This window comes from Euleptes europaea, chromosome 15 (genome assembly GCF_029931775.1).
Source record: "Euleptes europaea isolate rEulEur1 chromosome 15, rEulEur1.hap1, whole genome shotgun sequence".
Lineage (NCBI taxonomy): Eukaryota > Metazoa > Chordata > Lepidosauria > Squamata > Sphaerodactylidae > Euleptes > Euleptes europaea.
The window spans coordinates 9,840,205-9,864,577 of record NC_079326.1 but is presented as its reverse complement, the minus strand read 5'-3'; the positions used below and the strand labels follow the sequence as shown (position 1 = coordinate 9,864,577).

The 24,373-nt window shown below is 42.0% G+C and overlaps 1 protein-coding gene across 1 annotated transcript in view; it reads right to left on the bottom strand.

The window, feature by feature from the left end:
* GLI2 (GLI family zinc finger 2) overlaps positions 1–23,840 on the bottom strand; it is a 235,972-nt gene extending 212,132 nt beyond the window's left edge. Inside the window, exon 1 of the mRNA XM_056861298.1 lies at positions 23,702–23,840. Within this exon, the coding sequence (XP_056717276.1) occupies positions 23,702–23,825 (124 nt within the window). The 5' untranslated portion in view covers positions 23,826–23,840. The remainder of the gene's footprint in view (positions 1–23,701) is intronic.
* Positions 23,841–24,373: the final 533 nt, after the last annotated feature.

Below are 24,373 nucleotides of genomic sequence, written 5' to 3'. Positions count from 1 at the left end.
TGACACTGTGGCTCCAGATGCTGCTGTCACTGCTTTTTGCTAATCCTATAAAAAGAACCACATTACCCTTAGCGTTATTTATATCTCCCAATTCAAACATCTCGTTGTAAAAATTATTATTATTTGCAGAACTGAAGGCATCGATTAATTAACCTAATGAATGCATTAATTAATGAATGCATTAATTAAAACAAGGCGTTTGAACTAGAGCAGCTCCCTGTAAAAGAAGGTCCAGTATTCATTATATGGCTGCAAACCAATTTCCATCTTTTCATTCCTATGTATGAGGCTGCTTGACCAACCATCTCACATTCCATCAGCAATCAGCCATCTTGCAGGAGAATGAAAGTGAGCAAGATTCCTTCCCAATCTGCCTGGCCAACTGTCACCTGGTTTTTCCTGTCTCAGGCCTGTTTTAAACATCATGCTAGCTAGAATTTACAGTACATACAGTACTAGAGAGTAGAGTAAATATAGAAGGTAAGTGATGCTTGAGCATCCCCTGGTTAAAATCACATCTTTCTCACTAGTTGCAAGCTGAGTGCTGATGATAGTTTGTTGCACCGTTCAGATGTGTCTAAACAAATTCAAGGGAATTTCATTGTTTTGTGGGTTTAACTGCTTTTTTTCACATGCTGGAAAACAGAGTACCAGTTGTCAGGTTTGAACTGCTTCCCCGAGTTGCTATTTTTTTAATTGAAATTGCTGTATTTATACCATCCCATTATTTCAACCATTAGGCAATAATTCTGGTGGCATTGTGTAATAGTGCTAATCAGCTCAAACTGAAAAAATAAATGGAGGTATACGCCACTAACATCAGTAAACAGGAAGAAGTGCTATGTGTTGGTGTTAATTTTGCTGCAGCAGCAGCCATCCCTTCCTTCTCATACTTATCTGCCAGTGCCTCCAATTTTAAAATGCATATAGTTAAAATAAAAAGTATGTTTGAATTGAGAGTTACCGTCTAGATTTCTTTCAGTGCTATCTTCAACAGAGTTACATCCTTCTAAGTCCACTGAAGTCAAGGGCCTCGAAGAGTGAGACCCTGCTTAAGACAGTACAGTCTGTGTGTTTCTGGTTTCTGCCACTTACGATCATGAATTTTCTTCCCCCTCTGCCTGCTAATGTCAGCAGAAATATACTTCTGTAAATTTCCCCCCATCTGACTTGATTAGCACTATTACACCAAGTGGCCAGGATTATTGTGCAGTAGTTAAAAAAAGAGAACCAAAGCAGTGACGACTAAGCCCTGTAGAATAAGAGGCTACAGCACAAGATGAGAACTACTCAGAACTAACTTCACCGTGGACTATTGAGGTGATCCAATTAGGAACTCACTTTACATCTGTTTGAGGGAGTCATCTGTTTGAGAGAAATATGATTATTTGCCTGATGATTGTGTTTAAGCCAAAGTTCACAACATTCCTAAGAAGTAATGGGAGATGTGGTTCCGAAATCTCCAAATATGGATCCAAGCCTTATCTATCTATCTATCTATCTATCTATCTATCTATCTATCTATCTATCTATCTATCTATCTATCCATCCATCCATCCATCCATCCATCCATCCATCCATCCATCTAATTTATCTATCTCTGCTCATACAGGTATAGCCTTGAGCATGAAATAAAGGATTAAAAATGCCTTACTTAGTGTTATTTTTGTTGGTATTTAATGGTTGCCCCTATATGTCACCTGTGTCCTCGTACTGCCAGATGCGTCATAGACATTTCCATATTTTTTAATAAAGGAGTAATTAAACTAGCCCTCAGCTCATTAAATACAGGACACTCCATGATCATATGGTTTATAGCTTCAACTTTGTCATGTGAGCATCTACATGTTCTATTTGAGTATGGCGCTTTTTTAGTGGTAACAAGGCAGAAAGTCCTAGAACTTCTAGAGTAGGGGTGTCAAAGATACGGCCCGTGGGCTGGATCAGGCCCGCCAAGGGCTTTTATCCGGCCCACGGAGCCGAGGCAGCTCCTCCCACTCCCCCCCCCACTCCCACTGTGTGCTTGCCAGCCAACAGGGCCAGAACTTGGTGGTGGCTTAGATATGTGTTTGCAAGCCAGAAGCTCCCATCGCACTTGCTTTCCATTTCTCTTTCTAGCCGCCCCTTTTCCCTCTCCTGCTGTAGCTCACCTTCTCTTTAGCAAGCCTTTCTTTTCCTGTCAAAGCTGCTTTTGCACTTGCTTTCCTTCTCTCCTTCCAGCCACCTCTCCCCTCCCCTCTCTTGCTGTAGCTCGCCTTCTTTTTAGCCCGCCTTTCTTTCCCTCTCAAAGCTGCCTTTGCACTTACTTTCAATCTCTCCTTCCAGCTGCCCCTTTCCCCTCCCTTGTGTAGCCTTCCTGCTCTTTCTCTCGCTCTGAGGGGCTTGGCTTCTCTCCCTTCGAATTTACTTTTCATTTTCACACAGGAACACGCTGAAACAAATAGGTTGTTGCTGGAAGAGAGCCAAGGATCGGAAAGGTAGCGGGAAGGAGAAGAAGTGGGCGAAGTATGGGGAGAGAGGCAAGCTGGCTGCCTCTGCGACTGACATGGGTTTTGCTACTGGCCCTTGCTCCCCTAGCCAAGTGGCAAGTGAGGTGGAAACATCACCATGTCCTGCCATTTGTGCAGGTAGAAAGCTTCCACTGCTATTGTTCAGCCTATTTATAGGGCACCCCTTACCTGCCTATAAATGCCTCATAGAGACAGCTTTATAAAACAAGGTTTTGCTTGTGTGTTAAAAACTTTAATACAGGTGTCCAGAAAGGGAGTTGACAACTCACTTGAGAGAAATTGAAGTTACTGCTTTTTGGAAGCAAAAATTACTGGAATGCTGTGTGTGTTACAGAGTTAAATACACACACAAATAGGGTTTTCAAGGAGGCATGGTAAATAATACATTTTACAGATGACCTTAATGGGATATGGTAGGTTGGAGCTAGTATTGATCTGTCAAAATAAGGCTTGTTTGGGGGGAGTTTTTCAGCTTTTTCTCCATTTTCAGTTAACCAGCCACTGCAATAAAAGTGTTTCTTCACGTGGCACAGCACACCACCTACAGGAGCAAGAGTCTGATCCCAGCCTAGAGACTATCAGATAATATAAAAGTGTAATTATTCATTAACAGTTCATGGAATTCAGCACAATTTTTTCTATCGTTTTAAAAGAGTTGGTGATTATATATGTATGTATGTATATGTATGTATGTGTATTTATACACACACACACACATATATATCTTATATATAAATATATATATATAAAGACAAATATGTATATAATATTATGTTGTACTTTTGCCCCACTTCAAAAATATGTAGATCCAGCTTTGCCAGCCAAGGCAGTCACCCTCCAGTCCAGATCAAATTTAATGCCAAGGACCAGAGAGATAAACTTTATAGAAGACACAGGCAAAACCAATTAATGATATTATTTCTTACTTTATTTTTACTTAAAATACAAACATGCTTAAAACAATAACAAAAATAATATCATTAATTGACTTTGACTGTGTCTTCTATTAAGTTCATATCTCCAGTACCTGGCATTACATTTTATGGTATTTATTTCTTTGTTTCTTTGATTTGGTACACATGGCTCGGCCCGACCAAGTGACATTTATGTCATATCCGGCCCTCATAACAAATGAGTTCGACACCCCTGGTCTAGACAAACTGCAAACTAACAAGTCCCAGGAACCAGACGGTATTCATAAGAACATAAGAAAAGCCCTGCTGGATCAGACCAAGGCCCATCAAGTCCAGCCCCCGCCTCTCACACACAAGCTCCACCCAGCACCAATCAAAAAACCCCTAGAGTTCTTCAAGAACTCAAATGGGAAATTGCTGAACTTCTAACAAGGATAATTCACAGTGGGTTGCCGAGTTAGTCTGTCTGCAGTAGTAGAAAAGGGCAAGAGTCCAGTAGCATCTTAAAGACTAACATACCCTACCAGAAAATATCTTTGTTAGTCTTTAAGGTGCTACTGGACTCTTGCCCTTTTCTACTTCTAACAAGGATATTCAACATGTCTCTTAGATCAGCCTCTGTACCAGAGGACTGGAGAATGGCCAATGTAACACCCATTTATAAAAAAGGTTCCAGCCCCCCCCCCAGGAAATTACAGGCCAGTTAGCTTAACATCTATTCCAGGTAAATTGATGGAAAGCATTATTAACATTAGAATTGTCAAGCATATAGAAGGGCAAGGCCTGCTGAGCAAAACTCAATATGGCTTCTGTAAAGGTAGATCCTGTCTCACTAACCTTTTAGAGTTTTTTGAAAATGTCAAGCAGCATGTGGACAGGAACGAGCCTGTAGACACTGTGTATTTGGATTTCCAAATGGCTTTTGACAAAGTCCCCTACCAAACTTCATAGTCATGGGATAAGAGGACAAGTCCTCTTATGGATTGAGAACTGGCTGAAAAATAGGAAGCAGAGAGTAGGAATCAATGGTCATTTCTCACAATGGAGGGATGTGAGCAGTGGGGTCCCTCAGGGATCTGTGTTGGGACCGGTGCTTTTCAACCTGTTTATCAATGACCTGGCGTTAGGGGTGAACAGTGAGGTGGCCAAGTTTGCAGATGGTTAAAACAAAATTGGACCATGAAGATCTCTTCAAACTGGAGGACTGGGCATTAAAATGGCAAATTAGATTAAATGTGAGTTAGTGTAAAGTGATGCATATTGGGGCAAAAAATCCCAACTTCACATATACACTTCACCTATGGGATCTGTGCTGGCAGCAACAGACCAAGAAAGGGATCTTGGGGTGGTGGTGGATAGCTCGATGAAGACGTCAACCCAGTGTGTGGCTGCTGTGAAAAAGGCAAATTGCATGCTGGCCGTAATTAGACAAGGAATAGAGAAAAAAACTGCCCTTACAGTATTCCACTGTAATGGAGACCACACTTGGAATACTGTGTACAATTCTGGTCACCACACCTCAAAAAGGATATTGCAGAGCTTGAGAAGGTGCAGAAAAGAGCAAGCAAAATGATCAGGGGGCTAGAGCAACTGCCCTATGAGGAGCAGTTAAAATGCTTATGGATGTTTAGCTTAGAAAGAAGGTAGCTGAGGGGAGACATGACAGAGGTCTATAAAATTATGCATGGTGTGGAGAGAGTGGACAGGGAGAAGCTTTTTCCCCTCTCTCATAATACTAGAATTTGGGGTCATCTGCTGATGCTGGAGGGTGAGAGATTCAAAACAGATAAAAGGAAGTATTTCTTCACACAATGCATAGTTAAATTGTGGAACTCCCTGCCCCAGGATGTGGTGTTGGCTGCCAACTTGGAAGGCTTGAAGAGGGGAGTGGACATGTTCATGGAGGAGAGGGCTATCCATGGCTACTAATAAAAATGGATACTAGTCATGATGCATACCTATTCTCTCCAGGATCAGTGGAGCATGCCTATTATATTAGGTGCTGTGGATCATAGTCAGGACAATGCTGCTGCAGTTGTCTTGTTTGTGGGCTTCTTAGAGGCACCTGGTTGGCCACTATGTGAACAGACTGCTGGACTTGATGGACCTTGGTCTGATCCAACATGGCTTTTCTTATGTTCTTATGCTTATATCTGCCCTCCAAAACCACTGAAGGAAGGACATTCATTCTTGCCAAACTAAAAGCTCTTCTGAGCTTTGGTATTGTCAGATGATAGAAATACTTCGGCAGTTGCATCGGAAGGGCAATACCAAAAAAGAAAGCCAAGCATACACTACAAGCCCTAACAAATGTACTGTTAGAGTCCAATTCTTTTACTTGCATTTTGATTAGCCTAGTTATTTCTACAGTTTCTGTAGTCTTTACCGTGTCATTTGTAATTCCTAGACATTTCATTTTCTTTTCCAATACATAATCCCATTGGCTAATGTGAGCATCTGCCTGTACAAGTACAAGTAAACTAGGCCTCCCCACAGATTTTAAGATATAAACTTTCCAAAGCAATGCCTGTATCTATGCCTTAGCCTACATCGATGAATCACCCAATTCAGCTCTCAGTGCTATCCCTGAGACACATCTAGGAGTAGCCAGTAAGTGTCAGAAAAAGTTATGCTGAATGCAGTCCATCTTCTCAGACACAGCACCAATCCAAATTTCTGCACCATACTAAAACTGGTTTGAGACCTTGGCATTATATACCTTTAAAGCCAAGGGGACAAATTTGCCTCCTGCTGTATAAAAGTATTTTACAGTTGTCCTCCTGACTTTCAAAACATTATTCTTCACCAGGTCATATGTGGATCCGAGCCTATTAAACCTTAAAATTATGAAATCTTGAGAGGACAAGAATCTGTCATGTTCTTGGACTTGAAGAAAGATAAAAAGAGGTACTGTTGTTCATACTTGGCTTTGATACCAGTAGACAAAAAGTAGTCTGACTGAAGCTTTTGAGAGAAATAAAAAGAGTACTAACTTTCATCTATCCACCTCAGATATCAACATCCCTTCTACTGCCTTTTCCTTCTAAATATCTCTCCCTCAGAGTAATATGCTCATCTAAATGCAGCTGCTTAGTGACTAACCACCAAAAACATGCCTTCAGCCACTAAATGTTACCTGGTTTATGAGCTGAAGTTATGGAGTCATATGTGGTTTCTACCCCAAACCATGCATCCATCCACATTTACCTACAGTCAAGAATTTCAGCAAACCATTTGGTGAACCCAGCTTTAATTTCAGGTGTGCAATTAAGCCACCAAGCCAGCCATATTTAGAGTCAGTGTGAAAGTAAAACCTAGGTGAACTTGCATAAAAATATCTTTGCTGTTTAGTATAACCTCATAGACATGCCTCTAGTTTATTGGACGGAAGGAAAGATCCAAATATAGATGACAAATGTTTATTCTTGATACCTTTAGTCCATAGCTCAAAACTATTCATCACACATTGTTATCTAACAAAGTACAACTGGAAACAAAACAAGATTAGTTATGAGGAAAAGGCTTCACTATTGACATTTATAACTGCCTTTTGACAATTCATTGCTTGAGTGATTTGTCCATCAGAAATAAGAGAATAGGAAAAACCCCTGATATCTCATTTTCTCAGTATTTTGATTTTATACACCCGGCTCCCTTTCGTTCCTGTGAATTGTGCAACTCCGGCAGCCCCTTCCTGAACCTTGCGGCAGCTGGGAACAATATAGCCGAGGTGCCGCTGTGACGCCTCCGAAGAGGTTCCATAGCAGCTGCAAAGCTTTAAAAAGCCCTTTTTAAAACAAAAAATAGAAAATGGGGGAAATAACCCCACAGAGAAAAGTGAGGCTGTGCCAGCAAAAACCTAGCCAGCACTGCTGAGGCGTGAGGGGGTGCTCCCGGCCTGAAAGGGGTCAGGAAGCTACCTACTGGCAGCTTCACCCCCGGAATGCCCCAGGAACACCTCCCGGGATGATGGATCTGCACCATTGGGATGCTGGTGGGAGGCCGAATTGGCGTCCCAGGGCTGTGCTGCTGCAGCAGAGCAGGAAGGCCGGTGTGAGTGCCCCAATGCCAGCGTCTGTGCCACTCTCGGCGGCGCAAGCAGCCCAGACGCCAGCACGGGCCCTTGCGTGCCTCCTGAGGACTTTCACCCTCACAGCTCAGGAATGGGCTGTAATTGAACAACCATGAGTCTTCTGAGGAGCCAGGAGCACATTTTATGGATAAAAGACAGATGATTCAGTTCATGCATGCGATTCAGGACCATTCACAGGCTACATATCCCACATCTATAAAATATAACTCAAGCATTGGTGATGCTTTATCCAAATGCAGTTTTGATTGCTTCTCAAAACAAACTTTTAAAAAGAAGAAAACTTTATGAGAGCACATAATACTTCTATTTAAGCCCACTAACACAGTTAGCAAAATCATCATTTGGGGGGCGTTTGATACTTTCTCCAGCTGCTAATACATCTCAGAGGGTATCACTGCCTGTAATTACAGGCTAGAAGTAGAGAGGTGGATTCTCGTGCCAACTGCAGTTCTAGCAAGCAAGCTGTCTCGATGCGTTCCTGCTTGTATGAGAAAGGAAGGGAATATGAGTAGCAAGTGCCTCACAATGCCAAGATGTAACATGCTATCTGGATAAACAGACAGGAAGAAATCAAGATAAGCAGAAAAGCAGGATATTTATTGACCAATTTCTATTACAATGATCTGTTCGAGTAAAAAGAAAGTATACATAAATGGAGTATCTGTGGAGTGTGAGTGAGAAAATTCACTTCATTTGTGAACAAAGCTAGGAACATTGAACTCATTTTTAGAAATAGCTATGTTAACATCCAAATAAAATAAACATTTGCATTTAAATGAACACTGTGAAGCAGGTATGCTGGGACACTCATTGGATCTAGTACAAAAAAATCTGAATGTTGTGGGTCAGACCCTATTTATCTCAAACCCAATCCTGTCTCCAATTATGGCCTGATCCAGATTGTAAAAGAAATGTACAGAGTACTAGTCAAAGTAGTTCATTGCCTCCCTGAACAAGAGGATTAATTGGTCATTAAAATGTATGGCCAAATTTCAGTAACTTGTGCTTTTCCCTTATTGATCTTAATGGGTTTAAATGGGCCTCCATATGGGGTTGTGGCCACCAACTATAACTCATTGCTGAATTAGATTGGTTTCTTGTGTCATTGCAACAGTTAGTAACATTGTTATCCAAGCCAGGGAAATTTGGATCTTTATTCTTGGTGACATGTGTATGTGTGCCATCTAGATGATGCTTAGTCTCGTTCAACTCTGATTTTAAATGTCTGAACTTATGAAACCACCTGTAGTCTAAAGTCTTTTAAATATGCTCTAAAAGGTTAGGGACATCTAATTTAGTATAAAAGTTCCTTATGTCTGGTTTTACTTTAAATGATTGTTAATTCACTTAATGCAGAGCTACGGGGAAAGGGACAGAATGAAAGCTGTCTACTGGACTCACAGAATGGTGTTTAAAGAAAACCGACACATTTGTATTTCCATTGTAATACAGTTAAACTTATCAAAACCTTGGCTTTATCTGTTTATTTAGAAGCACAACTGTTGTAAGCAGTATTTCTTGGATCTTTTTCAAAGCCAAGAATCCATGTGTCAGAAAACAGCAAAGTTTTCTGGCATAAACATTATGGATCCCAAGTTCTAGACCCTGAAAAGCTCTTTTATAAAAAGTATCCTGATCTCTTCAGTACGTTACTTGGAGAATGCTTTGCCTACATTCCTCTGTGCGTAGAAACATGGACTCCATAAAAACTGAAAGATTCCCAAAAACGGAACCTTGGCTTACCTGTGAAGGTTCCTTCTACACTGAGAGAAGAGGACATCTTATCAGCGGGTTTTTCGTCCTATTCACTGGGAGGCAGGATCTAAAAATTCTTTGCTTCCTGTTTCCTGGCTAGGACCCCCTTCTGATTGCCAGTTCAAGGACTTTTAAAGCAGGATTAGTAGCAAAAAGAACTAATGAAGACAGGCTGACCTCAGCCTGAGACCCTGGAGAGCCGCTGCTGGTCTGAGTAGACAATACTGACTTTGATGGACCAAGGGTCTGATTCAGTATAAGGCAGCTTCATATGTTCATGTGTCCATGTGAAATTTTCACTGCAAACAAACAACTCAGAAACAGTGATATAAGGAACAAGTAAACACATTAGGAACAGAACACTGGAACTTGAAAGGTGACTATTATAGTCCTTTCACTTTTCTTCACATTGTCCCTTTCTTTTTTTTCCTTTCCCTTCTCTTTCTTCTGTGTTTCTTTCCTTTTTTTTTTTTTTTATATGATACCTTGTGTTGTCCGGCTACAAAGCCTTCTGATCTTCAAAATAATCTTCACCCTGGGCGGGCAAGATGTCCTCTTGTCTCAGTGTAGAAGGAACCTTCACAAGTAAGCCAAGGTTCCGTTCTCCCACTGAGCTCAGAGGACATCTTATCAGCGGGATCTTCAAAAGCTGTCACATCTGGGTGGGTATTTTATCCCTCTTCTGAAACCACGGTCTGGAGGACTCTTCTGCCAAAGGCAGCGTCAGCTGAAGATTAGGCATTTATCTTGCAGTGCCTCACGAGTGTTGAGGGATTGGACCAGGTTGCCGCCTTACAAATTTCCTCCACCGAAGCCTGTCCATCAAAGGCTGCCGAGGTGGCGGCACGCTGACTGAGTGGGCCGTGATTCCTGGAGGAACTGGAATATGGCTAAGTTGGTAGCAAAGTTGAATGCATTGCCTGATGCATTTGCTGATAGAAGTCTTTGACATCTTGCAGCCCTTATTAGGAGGAGAAACCGAGACAAATAGGGACTCAGAGCATCGAAATGGTTCCGTTCTCCATAGGCAGATCCTCAGAGCTCTCCTGAGATCCAAGGTATGCCAGTCCTTTTCTTTCAGGTGAGAGGGATGAGGACAAAAGGAAGGGAGATGTAACTTCTGCTGTCTGTGAAACCTGGAGTTCACCTTGGGTGCAAATGTTGGATCTGGTCGTAACACGACTTTATCGGCGTGAAAGATGCACAAACCCTTTCTGGAAGACAGTGCTGCCAACTCCGACGCCCGTCTAGCTGAAGTCACCGCAGTGAGAAAGAGGACCTTCATCCTGAGATGATTCAAGGATGCTTCCCTTAAGGGCTCAAAGGGCGATTTGGTAAGAGCCTGAAACACGATGTGAAGACGCCAGGAGGGAAATCTATAGATACAGCTGCTACCTTTTTTAGGAAGGCAACAACGTGAGGATGACTAGAAGAAGGATAACCATCTAGGTAAGGAACGACTGTAGATATGGCAGCAACTTGGTGATGCAGGGTTGATGCTTTAAGGCCTGAGAAAGACCATCCTGGAGAAAATCAAGAAGATGACCAGTAGTGAAAACTAGGGGGTCAAGACGCTTTCTAGCCCACCACCTAGCGAAGGCCTTCCATGAAAAATTATAGATGCGTCTAGTGGATTGTTTCCTGGCCTCTTGCATGGTAGAAACGACTTCTGGAGAGTAACCTAGCTCTAGCAACCTTGTCCTCTCAAGACCCATGCGGTCAGTTTTAGCCAGGATGGTTCCAGATGCCATAGAGGACCCTGATGAAGAAGGTCCTGGATCGGTGGTAAGGGCCATGGGGATTGAACTGACAGTTCCTTCAACATTGCAAACCATGGCCTTCAAGGCCACTGCGGAGCTATGAAGATGACAAGGGCCTTCTCCCATCAAACCTTCCGAAGCACCTTGGGTATTATTGGAAGAGGGGGGAAGGCGTATAGAAGCCTTGTCGGCTAGGTTGACTCCAGGGCATCTACCCCTTCAGCCTTCGGGTGGTAGAACCTTGAGAGAAACCTCGGGGTTTGGTGATTGCTTCCAGAGGCGAACAAGTCCATCACCGGCTGACCAAACCTCTCCACTAACTGAAGGAAGATCTCTCTCTTCAGGGACCATTCCCCTTCGTCTACCTGCTGGCGGCTTAAACAGTCTGCCTGAGTGTTTAGAATGCCCCTGATATGTTCCACCCTGATGGATGCCAGATGTTTCTCTGCCCAAGTCTTCAACCTTGCGAAGAACTCCTTAGTGCCTCTAAACTTAGACTTGCTTTTAACCGCCTCTGTCTCCACGTCTTCCTGGAGTTTCAAGGCAGCCATCACCTTAGTCAATAGGGACTGATAGTCCTCCCCAGAAAAGAGGCGAGTCTGGTAATCTTGGTCTTTTGAGCACCCTCCAGTAGATTCCTCTCCAGAGGAGAACTCCCCCTCCTCCTTTTCACTGTCTCTAGACGAGGGGGAAGGGGACCTTGCCTTGCTACTGGATGGTACTGCCACCTTTCTAGCCTCTTTAGTGGGCCAGGGACGATCGGAGCCTCTGGTAACCTCCCCATGTTCTGAGCCCGACTGGGTAGAATACATGGAAACTGGCGATGAATCCCTAGAGTCGGATCATCTCCCCCTGGAAGGGCCGCCAAACTGTGCAAATTCCTCTCTAAGGGCCTGACGTAAAAGCGCAACCATGCTGTGGCTTTCCGCCCCCCCCCCCAAGGGTGAGAAATGAGAAAAAGAGACACCAACTGTACCAAGCTCCGCTCCTGTGGCATGATCTCCTTTGGAGCCGGCATCACAGGTAGCCTCCTCACCCTCGAAACCCTTTGGGGCCGAACGGGGATTTGCGGTGGCCATCTTGGATTGGCGTGCTTTCTTCGCGCCATTTTTGTTGGCCTCCACCTGCGGCCTCCGCTTTGGAGCGGCCATCTCCCCTTCATGGTGCGATTCCCCACCACGGGGCTGTTGCAGCATCTTCCCCTTTTGTCGGGGGGATAGGAGACCTTCTACTTGTCCTCGTCCCCAGATAGGAGCTCTATGGAAGCTCTTCCCTCATCTTCAGACATCTTCCCCGCCAACAGAAGGGGGGGAAGAGGGGGAGGTGAGACACCCAACAGGGAAAAGACGACACAAACGAGGTTGCTGGCAGAGGGGAAACAAAGACAGCAAGGCAGACAAAATAGAGACTGTAGTATATGAGTCAGAAGGGTAAGGATATTGAAAAAGGTAGACAAAGGAGCAGATGCTATGGAGCTAACTCCCAAGCCCGCTTCTCCCACTGAGGCAGGAAGAGAACTGGCAATCAGAGGGCGGTCCTAGCCAGGAGACAGGAAGCAAAGAATTTTTAGATCCTGCCTCCCAGTGGATAGGACGGAAAACCCGCTGATAAGATGTCCTCTGAGCTCAGTGGGAGAATCGGAAGATGTTTACATAAATAACCAGCCAGCCGATCAAACAAGCACCAGGCGCCTAAAAGCCTCCAGTGGCTCTGATTGTGACTCACTTTCTTCCAGTTGCCCTGACCACTCAGATTTTCTGAAGTGTCATCTGGCCTTTCTATGTACGGTTGTCCAACAGGCTTCTACTTCTTTGGAGAACATGTTGTAAAATTCAGACTTGATTAACCAGTCTCTTTCAATTGATTCAGTCAGTTGATTTACTGAACGAGATAATGAGAGACAGTCAGGCTCTTCACACAAATGGAACTTATGCCTAATTTGTACAACATGAGGGATTAATCATCAAACCTTACCGACTATACATACCATCCCTGACTTTTAAGCTCCTCTTCACTTCAGGCGAAGTAGAAGCAGTGAAAAAAAATGGCTACCCTGGAGGCTGGGGTCTGTCAAAAATTCTGCTGATTAACGGTAATTAATGTATAGTAGAGAGAGAGAGAGAGAGAGAGAGAGAGAGAGAGGGAGGGAGGGAGCCCAAAAGTAGCTTGATTGCCTATACCACTCAGATTGCACTATACCACTTACAAAGCCTGCAACAGTTGCACACTATTGCAGTTATTTAGTTTGACAAATGAACTTTGTGATGTCTTATCCTGTGTCTAAGTTATATGACACAACACTGTGATGATAAAGATGGTGATGGCAAAAGGAACCATTAAAAGGCCTTTGCAATTGGTGGAAGGGATGGTCCTGGGTCAATCATTAACACTGCCAGTTTCACAGTCTGTAGAGAGTGTAGTTCCTTGAAGAAATCCTCAAGTTTTCTGGCCTGGCAATGAGGATCTATTTTTCTGTCCTGGAACTGCATCAAACTTGCAACTCTGAGTGGGATAAGTTTTTTTAAAAAGCAACAACACAGATCTCAGTAAACCGCACAAACGTAAGTTCTAGATGCAAAACATTATGCACCCACCAATGTGCTTAACCCCCTGCTCTGCACAAACAACCAAATATACCCCAGAAGTCTTGCAAGGTCTGCAATCAAGCATAAGCAAAGTAACACAATGTATCCTAACATTCACCCCTTAAGTACTTTGCTGTCTTTTCAGGGCATAATAGCCATTTTATAAGGAGGGCAGGGAATACAAGTCCTGTTTCTAGGTGTCAGTAGCGGATGCACAGCATTTTTAAGAGCATTCTTCTTTGCCACTTGCCTGACCCTGAGAGCAGGTCCCACTGCTCTACAAAAGCAGCTGTGGAACATTCTGCCAAACCCTATCAATGATTTAGTATCAAAGGCAAAGACTTAATCTGTGTGATAAAAGAATGGCTTTTATCTGGAGCTTGTTCTCTTTTAAAAGTGATTTACACACCCAATCTCTCCAGAACTGTTTTGTAGTGTAATTATTTATTTTGCATTAGCAGTCTTCCATCAACCTGGGTTATTTTTATCTTTCCGTACACTTAAATAAAAGAGGGGAAGCTCAGTAAGTCCCTATGGTAGATTTTTCAAACCTTGACTGCTGGAGAAATATAAATTTCAAACCCCATTCAGATTTTGCTACGGTATGTTTATTTCATTCTTAGTGTAATGATCATCCAGTGTGGTGTAGTGGTTAAAAGCGGTGGTTTGGAGCAGGGGACTCTGATCTGGAGAACCAGGTTTGATTCCCCACTCCTCCACATGAGTGGTGGATGCTAATCTGGTGAACCGGGTTGGTTTCCCCACACCTATACATGAAGCCAGATGGGTGACCTTGGGCTCCTCTGAGTTACAGAAATTGGTAGATATGCACCTGTGTTCTTCATTTACCAATGGGGCTCACTATAGTGTGTGAGAACCATGCTTATCTTTGACACTGTATATGTACAGTGCACAATGTTACAGAAATATTCATAATATGTGGAGCTCTCCTGAACTGCAGTAGCTTCCAGTCCTGGAGGTATTTCTTCCTTCCCTTCAGAGCCACTGAAAGGGGGGATGGGGGGGAATTCCCAGGGCCTAAGACAGCTGGAGGATCACTAAAGCCAGCATCATGCTGCATTCAAAATACATCTGGATTTATTCTACTTCCAATGGAGTTCTGCACTGCAGCCACTGGGCACATGGAAGACAGAGCACAGGAAAGCCCTGTTTTCTGCAGGTGATGCCTTTCTGCAAAGTTTACTACAAGGAGGCAAACACATATCCTGCTTAAACCCATCAACCACCCAGCACTGGAACAAGGCAAGACCAGCCAGCACAGCTCATGGCTGCAAGAGTAGGGTTGCCAACCTCCAGGTACTAGCTTGCGATCACCTGCTATTACAACTGATTTCCAGCCAATAGAGATCAGTTCACCTGGAGAAAATGGCCGCTTTGGCAATTGGACTCTATGGCATTGAAGTCTCTCCTGTCCCCAAAACCCGCCGTCCTCCGGCTCTGACCCAAAAACCTCCCATTGGTGGCAAACAGGGACCTGGCAACCCTATACAAGAGTCATTGCCAGGATGCAGCCTCCTAACAAGGTAGCTGTTTCCAGCAGTCTGTTTCCCTCTTCATTTCCTTCCACCCAGTTCCATAGTTTTGTCTGCTTAGTTGTATCTTTCCTGTTAGTGTTTTGTACAAAATAAAAGCTTTCCTTTTTAATTTCTCATCCTCTTGTCTACACTTTTCTCCTCATACATTTTGCTCTCTTCCCATGATATTCCTTCATTTCTCTTTCCCTGCTTCTAAGCCCACCACATTATTCCCTGCTTCTAAGCCCCCCATGTATCTCTTACACTTCCTTTCGCTGGAAAGATCAGCAAACAGGCCTCTGGAGGAGTCGCCAGCCTGCAAAGAAGGCCAGGTTAGATGACTTAATTGGCAGTTTCTATTTTCTTATTCCTTTAATTGTAAGGAGCGCACAATTGACATTTCTTATTGGATTTTTTTTTTTTTTTAGGTTTGCTGGTATTTGCCTTTCCCTCCACCTTTTCTTCCCTATGCATACAGTTAAAACTCCATCCTCATGACCTTTCTGGAGATTGTTCCATTTGTGTTGCTTACAAAGAAGGGCTGGACAGGGAGTAGTTTCTTTGTAATGGTTTCAGTCTTTCTGTTGAGGCTTTTATTTCTAAGGACAGGACTTCATATTATGTGTAGCTCTGGGATTCTTTTTTCCTGTTATTTTTTTTAACAAGATGGACCCACTGGAATTATGATGTATAGGAGAAGGGGAACTGGCTGGGGAGACCCTATTTAAATCTTCACCTTTGCACTCTCCCCTCCAAAAACTGCTACCCTGAAAGCAGCTTTTACCCTTGCTAGGGAAGACCTACAAGTGCTTGAATTTTCCCCCCAGTGGGTGGTGGTGGCTATTTTCACTAGAAAAACAGTTACTTCATTCTGTTAAAAATAATGCAAAAAAGAATCACAGAACTTTACAAGTGTCTATTGGTTTTTGACTGAAAATCTATTTGGGTTTTTAACCCCATTCTAGTGGGTAAACAGGAACTTCGTTGGGCTTTGTATTTTTAACTGATTTATTTCTATGAATTATTTAAATTAATCTTAGTACTTCTAATTAATAGTAGTAAGCTGCCTTGAGCAACCAGGTGGACTATAAATTATATTAATTAACATAACCATGACATCATAGAATTACAAGAATGGAATACCACCTAGATCAGCAATCATCATTATCATCTTTCTCTCTCTCTCAAACACACACATACCTGGATTTTCCGTATCCAAATACTTTTACAAAGGTTAGTCCAATGCCTTTCAGACGGAGCTTCTATAAACCCTGAGGTGCCTCAGAAACTTTAGGGGTTTATCAGTGAGATTACCTATAGCAGCCACATCATCCAGCCCAAATGTACACACTTATAGGTTATGTTGTACAGTGGCCTCTCCCTGTTTGTGGCGAGCATGTCAAAATTAAGCCCAGTAGCCATGCTAGGGCCCCTCATGAACAACAGAATATACTTCAGTCCAGACTCCTTTGCAGCACGCACAGATTCCACAGCAGATGTGAATGCTTCCGAAGAGCAGGTAGTGTAAAATCACCGGAACAGCCCTTATCATCATTACACAGTGAAAAGTAGTCGTAATTAAAGGCTCATAAAGGGAAGCAGAAGAGCTAGGTTTGAGTCCAGTAGCACCTTACAGACCAACAAGATTTTCGGGGTATAAGCATTCAAGAGTCAAAACTTCATCTGTCAGATATCTTTATTTGATGAAGGGAGCTTTGACTCTCAAAAGCTTACATCCCAAAAATCTTTTTGGTCTCTAAGGTGGCAAAATGTGTTGCAAAAAAGTCATCTTTATGGGCTGTCTGTTGACACCAGCACCATGTGTAGTGCACTGAAAAGATGTAGGGTGGACAACTAATTCAGAGGCTATAGGACAAGGTAAAAGTCCCACAGGGTCTTTGATCAATCTGACAAGGGGAGAAACTCCTTCTTGACCTCACGTGTAACAGAAAGGTCTGCTTATTGAGCCTCATTGGAAAAAAAAACCCTCTTATGACTATAGCATAAATGCACTCTATCTGAGATTCTGTTCTAGCCATGCTGTACGTAAAGAACACGTGGAAGGTGATGGGTTTTATTTAATCAACTGAAGCATTAATTTATGAGAAATATTTCCTACTGGAAAGGAATACAGGCTGGTTTCACTGGCTCCAAGCCTGGCTTTCCTATGTTTACACCAAATGACTTGTTGGACTTCATTATACACCAAGTATTTCCATAGATCAGAGGCAGTGAAACCTATGCAACTAACATAAAATAAATTACCACCTCATGATAAATGGTTCTATTAGCAATCCGGATTGTTAAACTCCGATAGAACAGAATGGAGAGAGCACCAGCCCATTCATTCTCCCTTCGGCAGATACCAAGTTGTAAATAGGTTATTTTGTGTGTAAATAACACATTAAAACTCAGCATTAGCCGTGTCTTTTGATAGAGAGGAAATTGTTCCAAATAAATAATCCTGGACAGGAATGTAAAATAAGCCAGATTTAATAGTGCATGCCTCCCGTAGCCGTGTTAAACATGACTAAAATGATAAACCCCAGAATATACTAATAGTAAACCATGCTCTGACATCAAAGTAATGAGGCCATATTTTTACCCAGCTTTAGAAATGCAAAAATTAGTCTTGACAGAGCCAGACATCAGAAAAAAAATGCTGCCAACATAAACATCATCAATTCACCAAGATGGTATTTGTGTCATACGGGGTGTGTAGGATTGTGGGGTTCACAGCAGTGTTTCATGAACTGTGTTAACAGTAAGGTACTTGGCACTTTGATTCAGAACTGAAATAAATAAATTCTTCAATTTTTCTAGTTTGGCCAGGCAGATTTTGAATGAAATATTCTAAGTTTCAAACTGCATTTCAAATATGATTTTTTTCCAAAATGTGAATGATATAGATTTGGCATCATAGATGTTTGATTTTGCCAGGCTTCAAATATGGCCCAAAGCCAACAACTGTCCCCACCCCCTACAATTCCCTCCAGTTGTCATTGCTCAGCTGGCAACCCTATTTAGAAGAGTGGATAAAAATCTGTTAATAAATAGTTAATAAATAATGACTACGCTGCATTTGCCTTTGCCTTTGGATCATTCATAGTGAGCAAATTAATGAGCTGGTTAAGTTGGGTAACTTTCCTTACGCACAAGCAGGTGTGGCCCATCTTGGAGTCAGTGCAGTACAGCGGTTAGAGTGCTGAACTAGGACAAGGGAGGGGGGAGGACCATGTTGTAAACTGCTTTGGGTCCCCATTGGGAAGAAAAGTGGTTTATAAATGTCTAAATAAATGAACCAGTTCAATCACAAAAGCCTTGCAATATGTTGAATCGTGACTAACAAAAATAACACAACAGTGCACATACTTCTAAGTTCTCCAGTACCCTTCATTTGGATGTTAAAAAGGGGGGAGAGGAGAAAAAGATCTCTCAGGCTATGACCTTAATGACTCTGTGTAGAATGTTTTGCTGATTTCAGTAGGCATAGGATGCACCATTGGCATTCTAGGAACAAAACATGGAAGCCATCCATTTGAAAATGTTAACAACCAATAGTATATCAAATGACTCACTGATGCCAGATGGAACAAACAGCTCCCTTAAAAGGCCAAGTGCAAAGAAAAAGACAATATTCCTTATAGTAACAATTCTGGAAATTAAGTTTAGTTGGCTCTCTAAGTAAAAAGTCAATATAAGCCAAACTGTGGAGGTAGTATCCAACAAAATGGCAAGTACGTAATGTGACTTCCCGGAAAACCCCAAAAGACAAACAATAGAGTTTTTGACAATTCCTAAAGAAAACTGACATCACTGTTGGCACCCCATGTCCCTGAGCCTCCAGGACTCCTGCCAGTAGCTAGGTCAACCCTAATACCACACACGGTTGTAGCGAGGATAATGGAAGGAATCATGTGCCCCATTCTGAGCTCCTCTGAAGAAGAGTAGGGCTGTGCATTTGGTAAAACCAAAACCAAAAAAAGCCCAAAAAAGCCATTTTGGTAAATTTTGGGTTTGGGTTTACCAAATTCCAAAACCTGGGGGGAAGGCCAAAGCTAAATTGGCCATTCCAGAAAAAAATGGATGATTTTCCGGCTTTTTTGGGTTCTCCCCATGCTTTGCGAAGCTTCTGGGGGGCATTTTTTGAGGTAGAGCCCCCAAACTTGCAGGGTAGCTTGCACGGACCCTCCTTGCAAGAACCCCCAAGTTTGGTGAAGATTGGGTTGGGGTCCGAAGTTATGGGGTCTGGAAGAGATCACCCCCTCCCGCCTCCATAGACATGCATTGGAAGGTAAGAGTCAGTCAGATTCTCTGCTCCTTTGCGAGTCGACTTATGCTTGTCAATGGAGAGGGGAGGGGCAACCTTTCCAGAGCCCATAACTCTGGACTCCCTGACCGAATCTTCACCAAACATTGGGGTTCGTGCAAGGAGAGTCCCTGAAAGCTACCCTGAAAATTTGGGACCTCTACCGCCAAAAATGCTTCCACAGGAGCTTTGCAAAAAATCCCCATTGGTTTCTATTATGAGAACTTTTCAATCAGCTGACTTCTGTTAGATTGCATCTTTGTAAAGAGTCGGCTGATTGAAAAGTTATCATAATAGAAACCAATGGGGATTTTTTGCAAAGCTCCTGTGGGGGCATTTTAAGTATCTTCAAATCACAAATTATTTAGTACAATTAATTAAGAAGGCTAAGTTGATACCCAGAACTCTTAATAAATATGAACAATTATTGAAATCATATAAAATTTCTGTAAGTAAGGTATATGGAATATTAGTACAGAAGAATAGGACAATTAATCCCCCCTTTCAAGAGAAATGGAATAAAAAATGAGGTTATGAATTGGATGAAAAAAATGGAACTTTTTACTCACAAAAGTTCTAAATTTTACAATAAGTTGGTTCTTGTAGGTTATCTGGGCTGTGTGACCGTGGTCTTGGTATTTTCTTTCCTGACGTTTCACCAGCAGCTGTGGCAGGCATCTTCAGAGGAGTAACACGGAAGGACAGTGTCTCTCAGTGTCAAGTGTGTAGGAAGAGTAATATATAGTCAGAAGGGGGTTGGGTTTGGGCTGAGTCATTGATGTTTCGCCACCAGCTGTGGCAGGCATCTTCAGAGGAGTAACAATAGCCATGTGGATTAGCTTTGGATTCCACATGTTAACAGATCACTTCAGGATACAATGGTTCCATATTAACATGCCACACCCTCATTAGCACATTATCTTGATACTTACAGGACAAAGATTAGCACACTACCTTTAATACTTTGCAGGACAATGACTCAGCTCAAACCCAACCCCCTTCTGACTATATATTACTCTTCCTACACACTTGACACTGAGAGACACTGTCCTTCAGTGTTACTCCTCTGAAGATGCCTACCACAGCTGCTGGCGAAACGTCAGGAAAGAAAATACCAAGACCACGGTCACACAGCCCGGACAACGTACAAGAACCAACGAACTCTAACCATGAAAGCCTTCGACAATATTTGCAATAAGTCTTGCATTTAGAGAACATTTATTTAAGATGACGCATACGTGGCATCTTTCCCCAAGCAGAGTTCAAAAAATGTGCAACTTGGATAAAAATTCTAGTAAATGTTGGTATTGTGATTCAGCTGGCGCAGATTTTCTACACATGTGGCGGAGCTGCAGTAGAGCCCAAACATATTGGATGAAAGTGATTGAAATCATATCCAGCGGCCTTGAAATTGTTATTCCGGTAAGACCTGAAACAATTTTATTAAATTATTTTCCAGATAAACCAAAGATTATTCAAGCTATGTTTTTCCATATACTAACAGTTGCAAGAACAAATCTTGCGAGATATTGGAAAAGCAAAAATCTCCCTGATTTAAATAACTGGCTTGATAAGGTTAAAGAAACCTATGCTTTAATTAAGTAGACGTATTATAATAATGACAAAAATACAGAAGAAATTATTATTTATGGAAGGCTAAGGATTCAGAAATCTTTAGAGAGAAACTGGTGATCAAAGATGGACTGATGAAGACATGGCTTAGAAATAAAAACAGATTAAGTCCAGCACCTCCACAGATAATGTCTCCCACAGATACATATCTAACCAAGGGAGAAAAGAAGAAGGTAGATATGGTCAAATATCAAGATATAATCTACATGAAAATTGGTACAAACAATTTTTCATATGGTATATCACACCAGTGGACATCAAAAAATGAATGAATCTTATGATAGTCGGTGTTGGAAATGTAAAGAGAAAGATGGAACATACTTTCATTTGTGGTGGACATGTAAAAAAGTTAAGAAATTCTGGATACAAATTCATCAAGAAATGCAGAAAGTTTTAGGAATCAAATTCCCTCTGAACCCAGAAACTATGCTATGAGGAATTGAACCTGACAACTTGGATAGAAATCATGGACAATTATTTGGATATTTGACAACGGGTGGCCAGATTAATACTAGCAGCATCTTGGAAACAGGAAGATATCCCGGACTTGGGAAAATGGCATCAAAAAATGGATGAATTTGCGGTGATGGCCAGACTGACCAGTTTGATATAAGAGAAGACGACTGAAGACTTCCAAAAAAAATGGGAATGCTATTTCAAATATGTTAAACAGAAAAGATAGATTGTTAGAGATAAAGATTAGTCTATAAAACCTATTATATAGGATAGAGGGAAATATTTTTTTTTAAACGTAGATTTTAAGAATAATGTATAGGATATATGAAATGAAGAGATAAACTCCCCGAAGGAGTACAAACTGTGTGAATGTATGTATATGTAATTTGTGTGTGTTTTTTTATTGAAAAGGTTAATAAAATATCTTTAAAAAAATACAGAAAAACTGGACGCTCGCTAGAATGTCACAATTTCAAAGATGGAAAAAACATTCCAATGTGTAAATAGCGGTGAAGGAGGGAAGTGACAATCATGAGGATTTTAGATAAATAGAGTAGTGTTTGGTTCACTATTATGGATATTTTAGATATATTAGCAGCACGGTCTTAGTTTCTTCTCAAGAATTTGTATTATGAATATTTTAGTAATGTTATATTTCCATTTTCTTTTGTTGTTGTATTTCTGTTTTCCTTTGTGGTTTTATTCTTTTTCTCTTAATAAAATAAAATAAAAAGTTCTCTGTAGGCTTACTATAGATGTGGGATTCAATTGGTCATCATACACCTAAAAATAACTCGACTTCCCCACTCTGCCCAAGAGAAGAAGAATGCCCGGGATGCTTTAAGCACTTACTTTTGTTATTTGCAAATAGGGATGTAAATACATTTCAAAATTCCTAAGATGCAACTGTTTCAAACCAAATATTTAGGCACCATTCTAATAAGCAACAAACAACTGAAATTCATAGGAGCCTTCTTTAGGTTTTTAGGTGTCCGGCACCCACTGGAATCACTGCAAATCCTGGTATCACTGTATTTAGAGAACCCTTCTGAACCATCTCAACTTTACATTTTTGAAGTTACCAGGACAGCAATCAAAAGGAGTGGGGCCATGGCTCAGTGACAGAGCACCTAGTTTGCATGCAGAAGGTCCCAGGTTCAATCTACAACATCTCCTATTAAAAGGGTCAGATAGTAGGTGATATTAATGACCTGAGAGCCTGGAGATCGGCTGCCAACCAGAATAGAAAATAATCACAGACCAATAGCCTGACTCAACATCAGGCAGGTTCACGTATGTTCAATACAGCAATACAATATACAACATTTCTGCCTAAGGCTCACACAAAGCTCATAACGACCTGTATACATTTTTAAAGAGAACAAAACCTTTTGTATCCTCTCAGGCCACTGTGGTGTATTAAGTCCCATTTTTTACTAGTGTTAACAGTCTCTTGGTTATGAAAGAATTTTAGTCCTTTCAGATTACTCACTTTTCTCCAGATAGTTTCAGAGGGCTGCCATGGTCTGTATTCATCGCATATATTTTCAGTAACCATAAAAAAATAACCATTACGATCAACAGAGGACCTCTGATGTGGGTAACAACTACAGATTTTTGTGATCAGGAACAGAACTGGAAGTAATAAGAATGGAGGCACAAAGTCTGTTTCCCTCTGTCTATGTACTCCTCATTTTCAGGGTCCCAGCCCTGAAAACCAAACTCTGCAGTCACTAAATACATCACACATGCTAAGTAAATTATGCAGTTTTACTGGAACACAGAAATGTGTGCTTCTGGAAGCTCTCTTTGTTCCCCCAAGAAGAATTGCAACCTTTCCCCTCTTCCCCAAGACCTAGTTTATAGGAACAAGTGATCCTCCGAACTACCTGTGGAGTTGAGCCGAACACCAAAATCACACTAGTATCAAGAAGGTAGATGACTTATTTGGCAAGGTGCTTAGTTAAAATAACCATTCTGTGATGACCCAGTGATCTGTAAGCTATCAGTCTTCAGTTCCTCTAATCTTCTGAGACCAAGAGACCCAATAAACCCAACATATTATTCCCTTGGACATATGCCTTTCTTCATATTGTAACAAGCTTGTGAAAAGAACCCCTGTTGCTTTCAAAGTATGGGAAAGAAAGAATACCTCCTTGGGCCACTGCTGCTGCTAAAGGAGCCGTTTTCTTCCCTGTGTCTGTAAACCCATTGCCCTCCAGAAGAGTGCTTTTCCCTTCTTTTTTCCCAGCAGCGCTTGAGGTGGATGTTTCCATCTTAGATATGCATATTCCAGCTTCTCAGTCCTTGAAAAACAAAACAAAGAAGGTATTTCAATTATTTTGTCTTTTAAAGATGCAAAAATTGGTTTAATGGAGGATCTTTTATCTTATTCCAAAAGATAATTAAAAACAACATTAAAGATCTGTTTAATTTCTTACCAAGTTCCTTTTGAAAATTATTGTAATTATAAACAGAACAGGCCCATAGCCACAAAAGTAACACTAACAGCGTATTCCTGAAAGCGCCAGCAGCTGTGCCCAAAGGCCTTTGGAGGCCAGTGACGGCCTTCACCGGCGAAAGAGCTTACAACGCCAGCATCTGGGTGGTGCACGCCAGTGTTTGATGCCCCAGCGCCGGCGTGCAGGGCCAGACGCCGGTCGTCAGATGCTGCCATGACAGCGCCGGGCCCGGATGCTGATGGAGCCTACCACCGGTGTCCATACACTGACAAAGGCAGCAGCGGCGACCCATGAGGCATTCCCAGGGCGTAAAGGCATCCCGGGACATTATGGTGGCGGCCGTGGGGCGGGGCCACTATTAG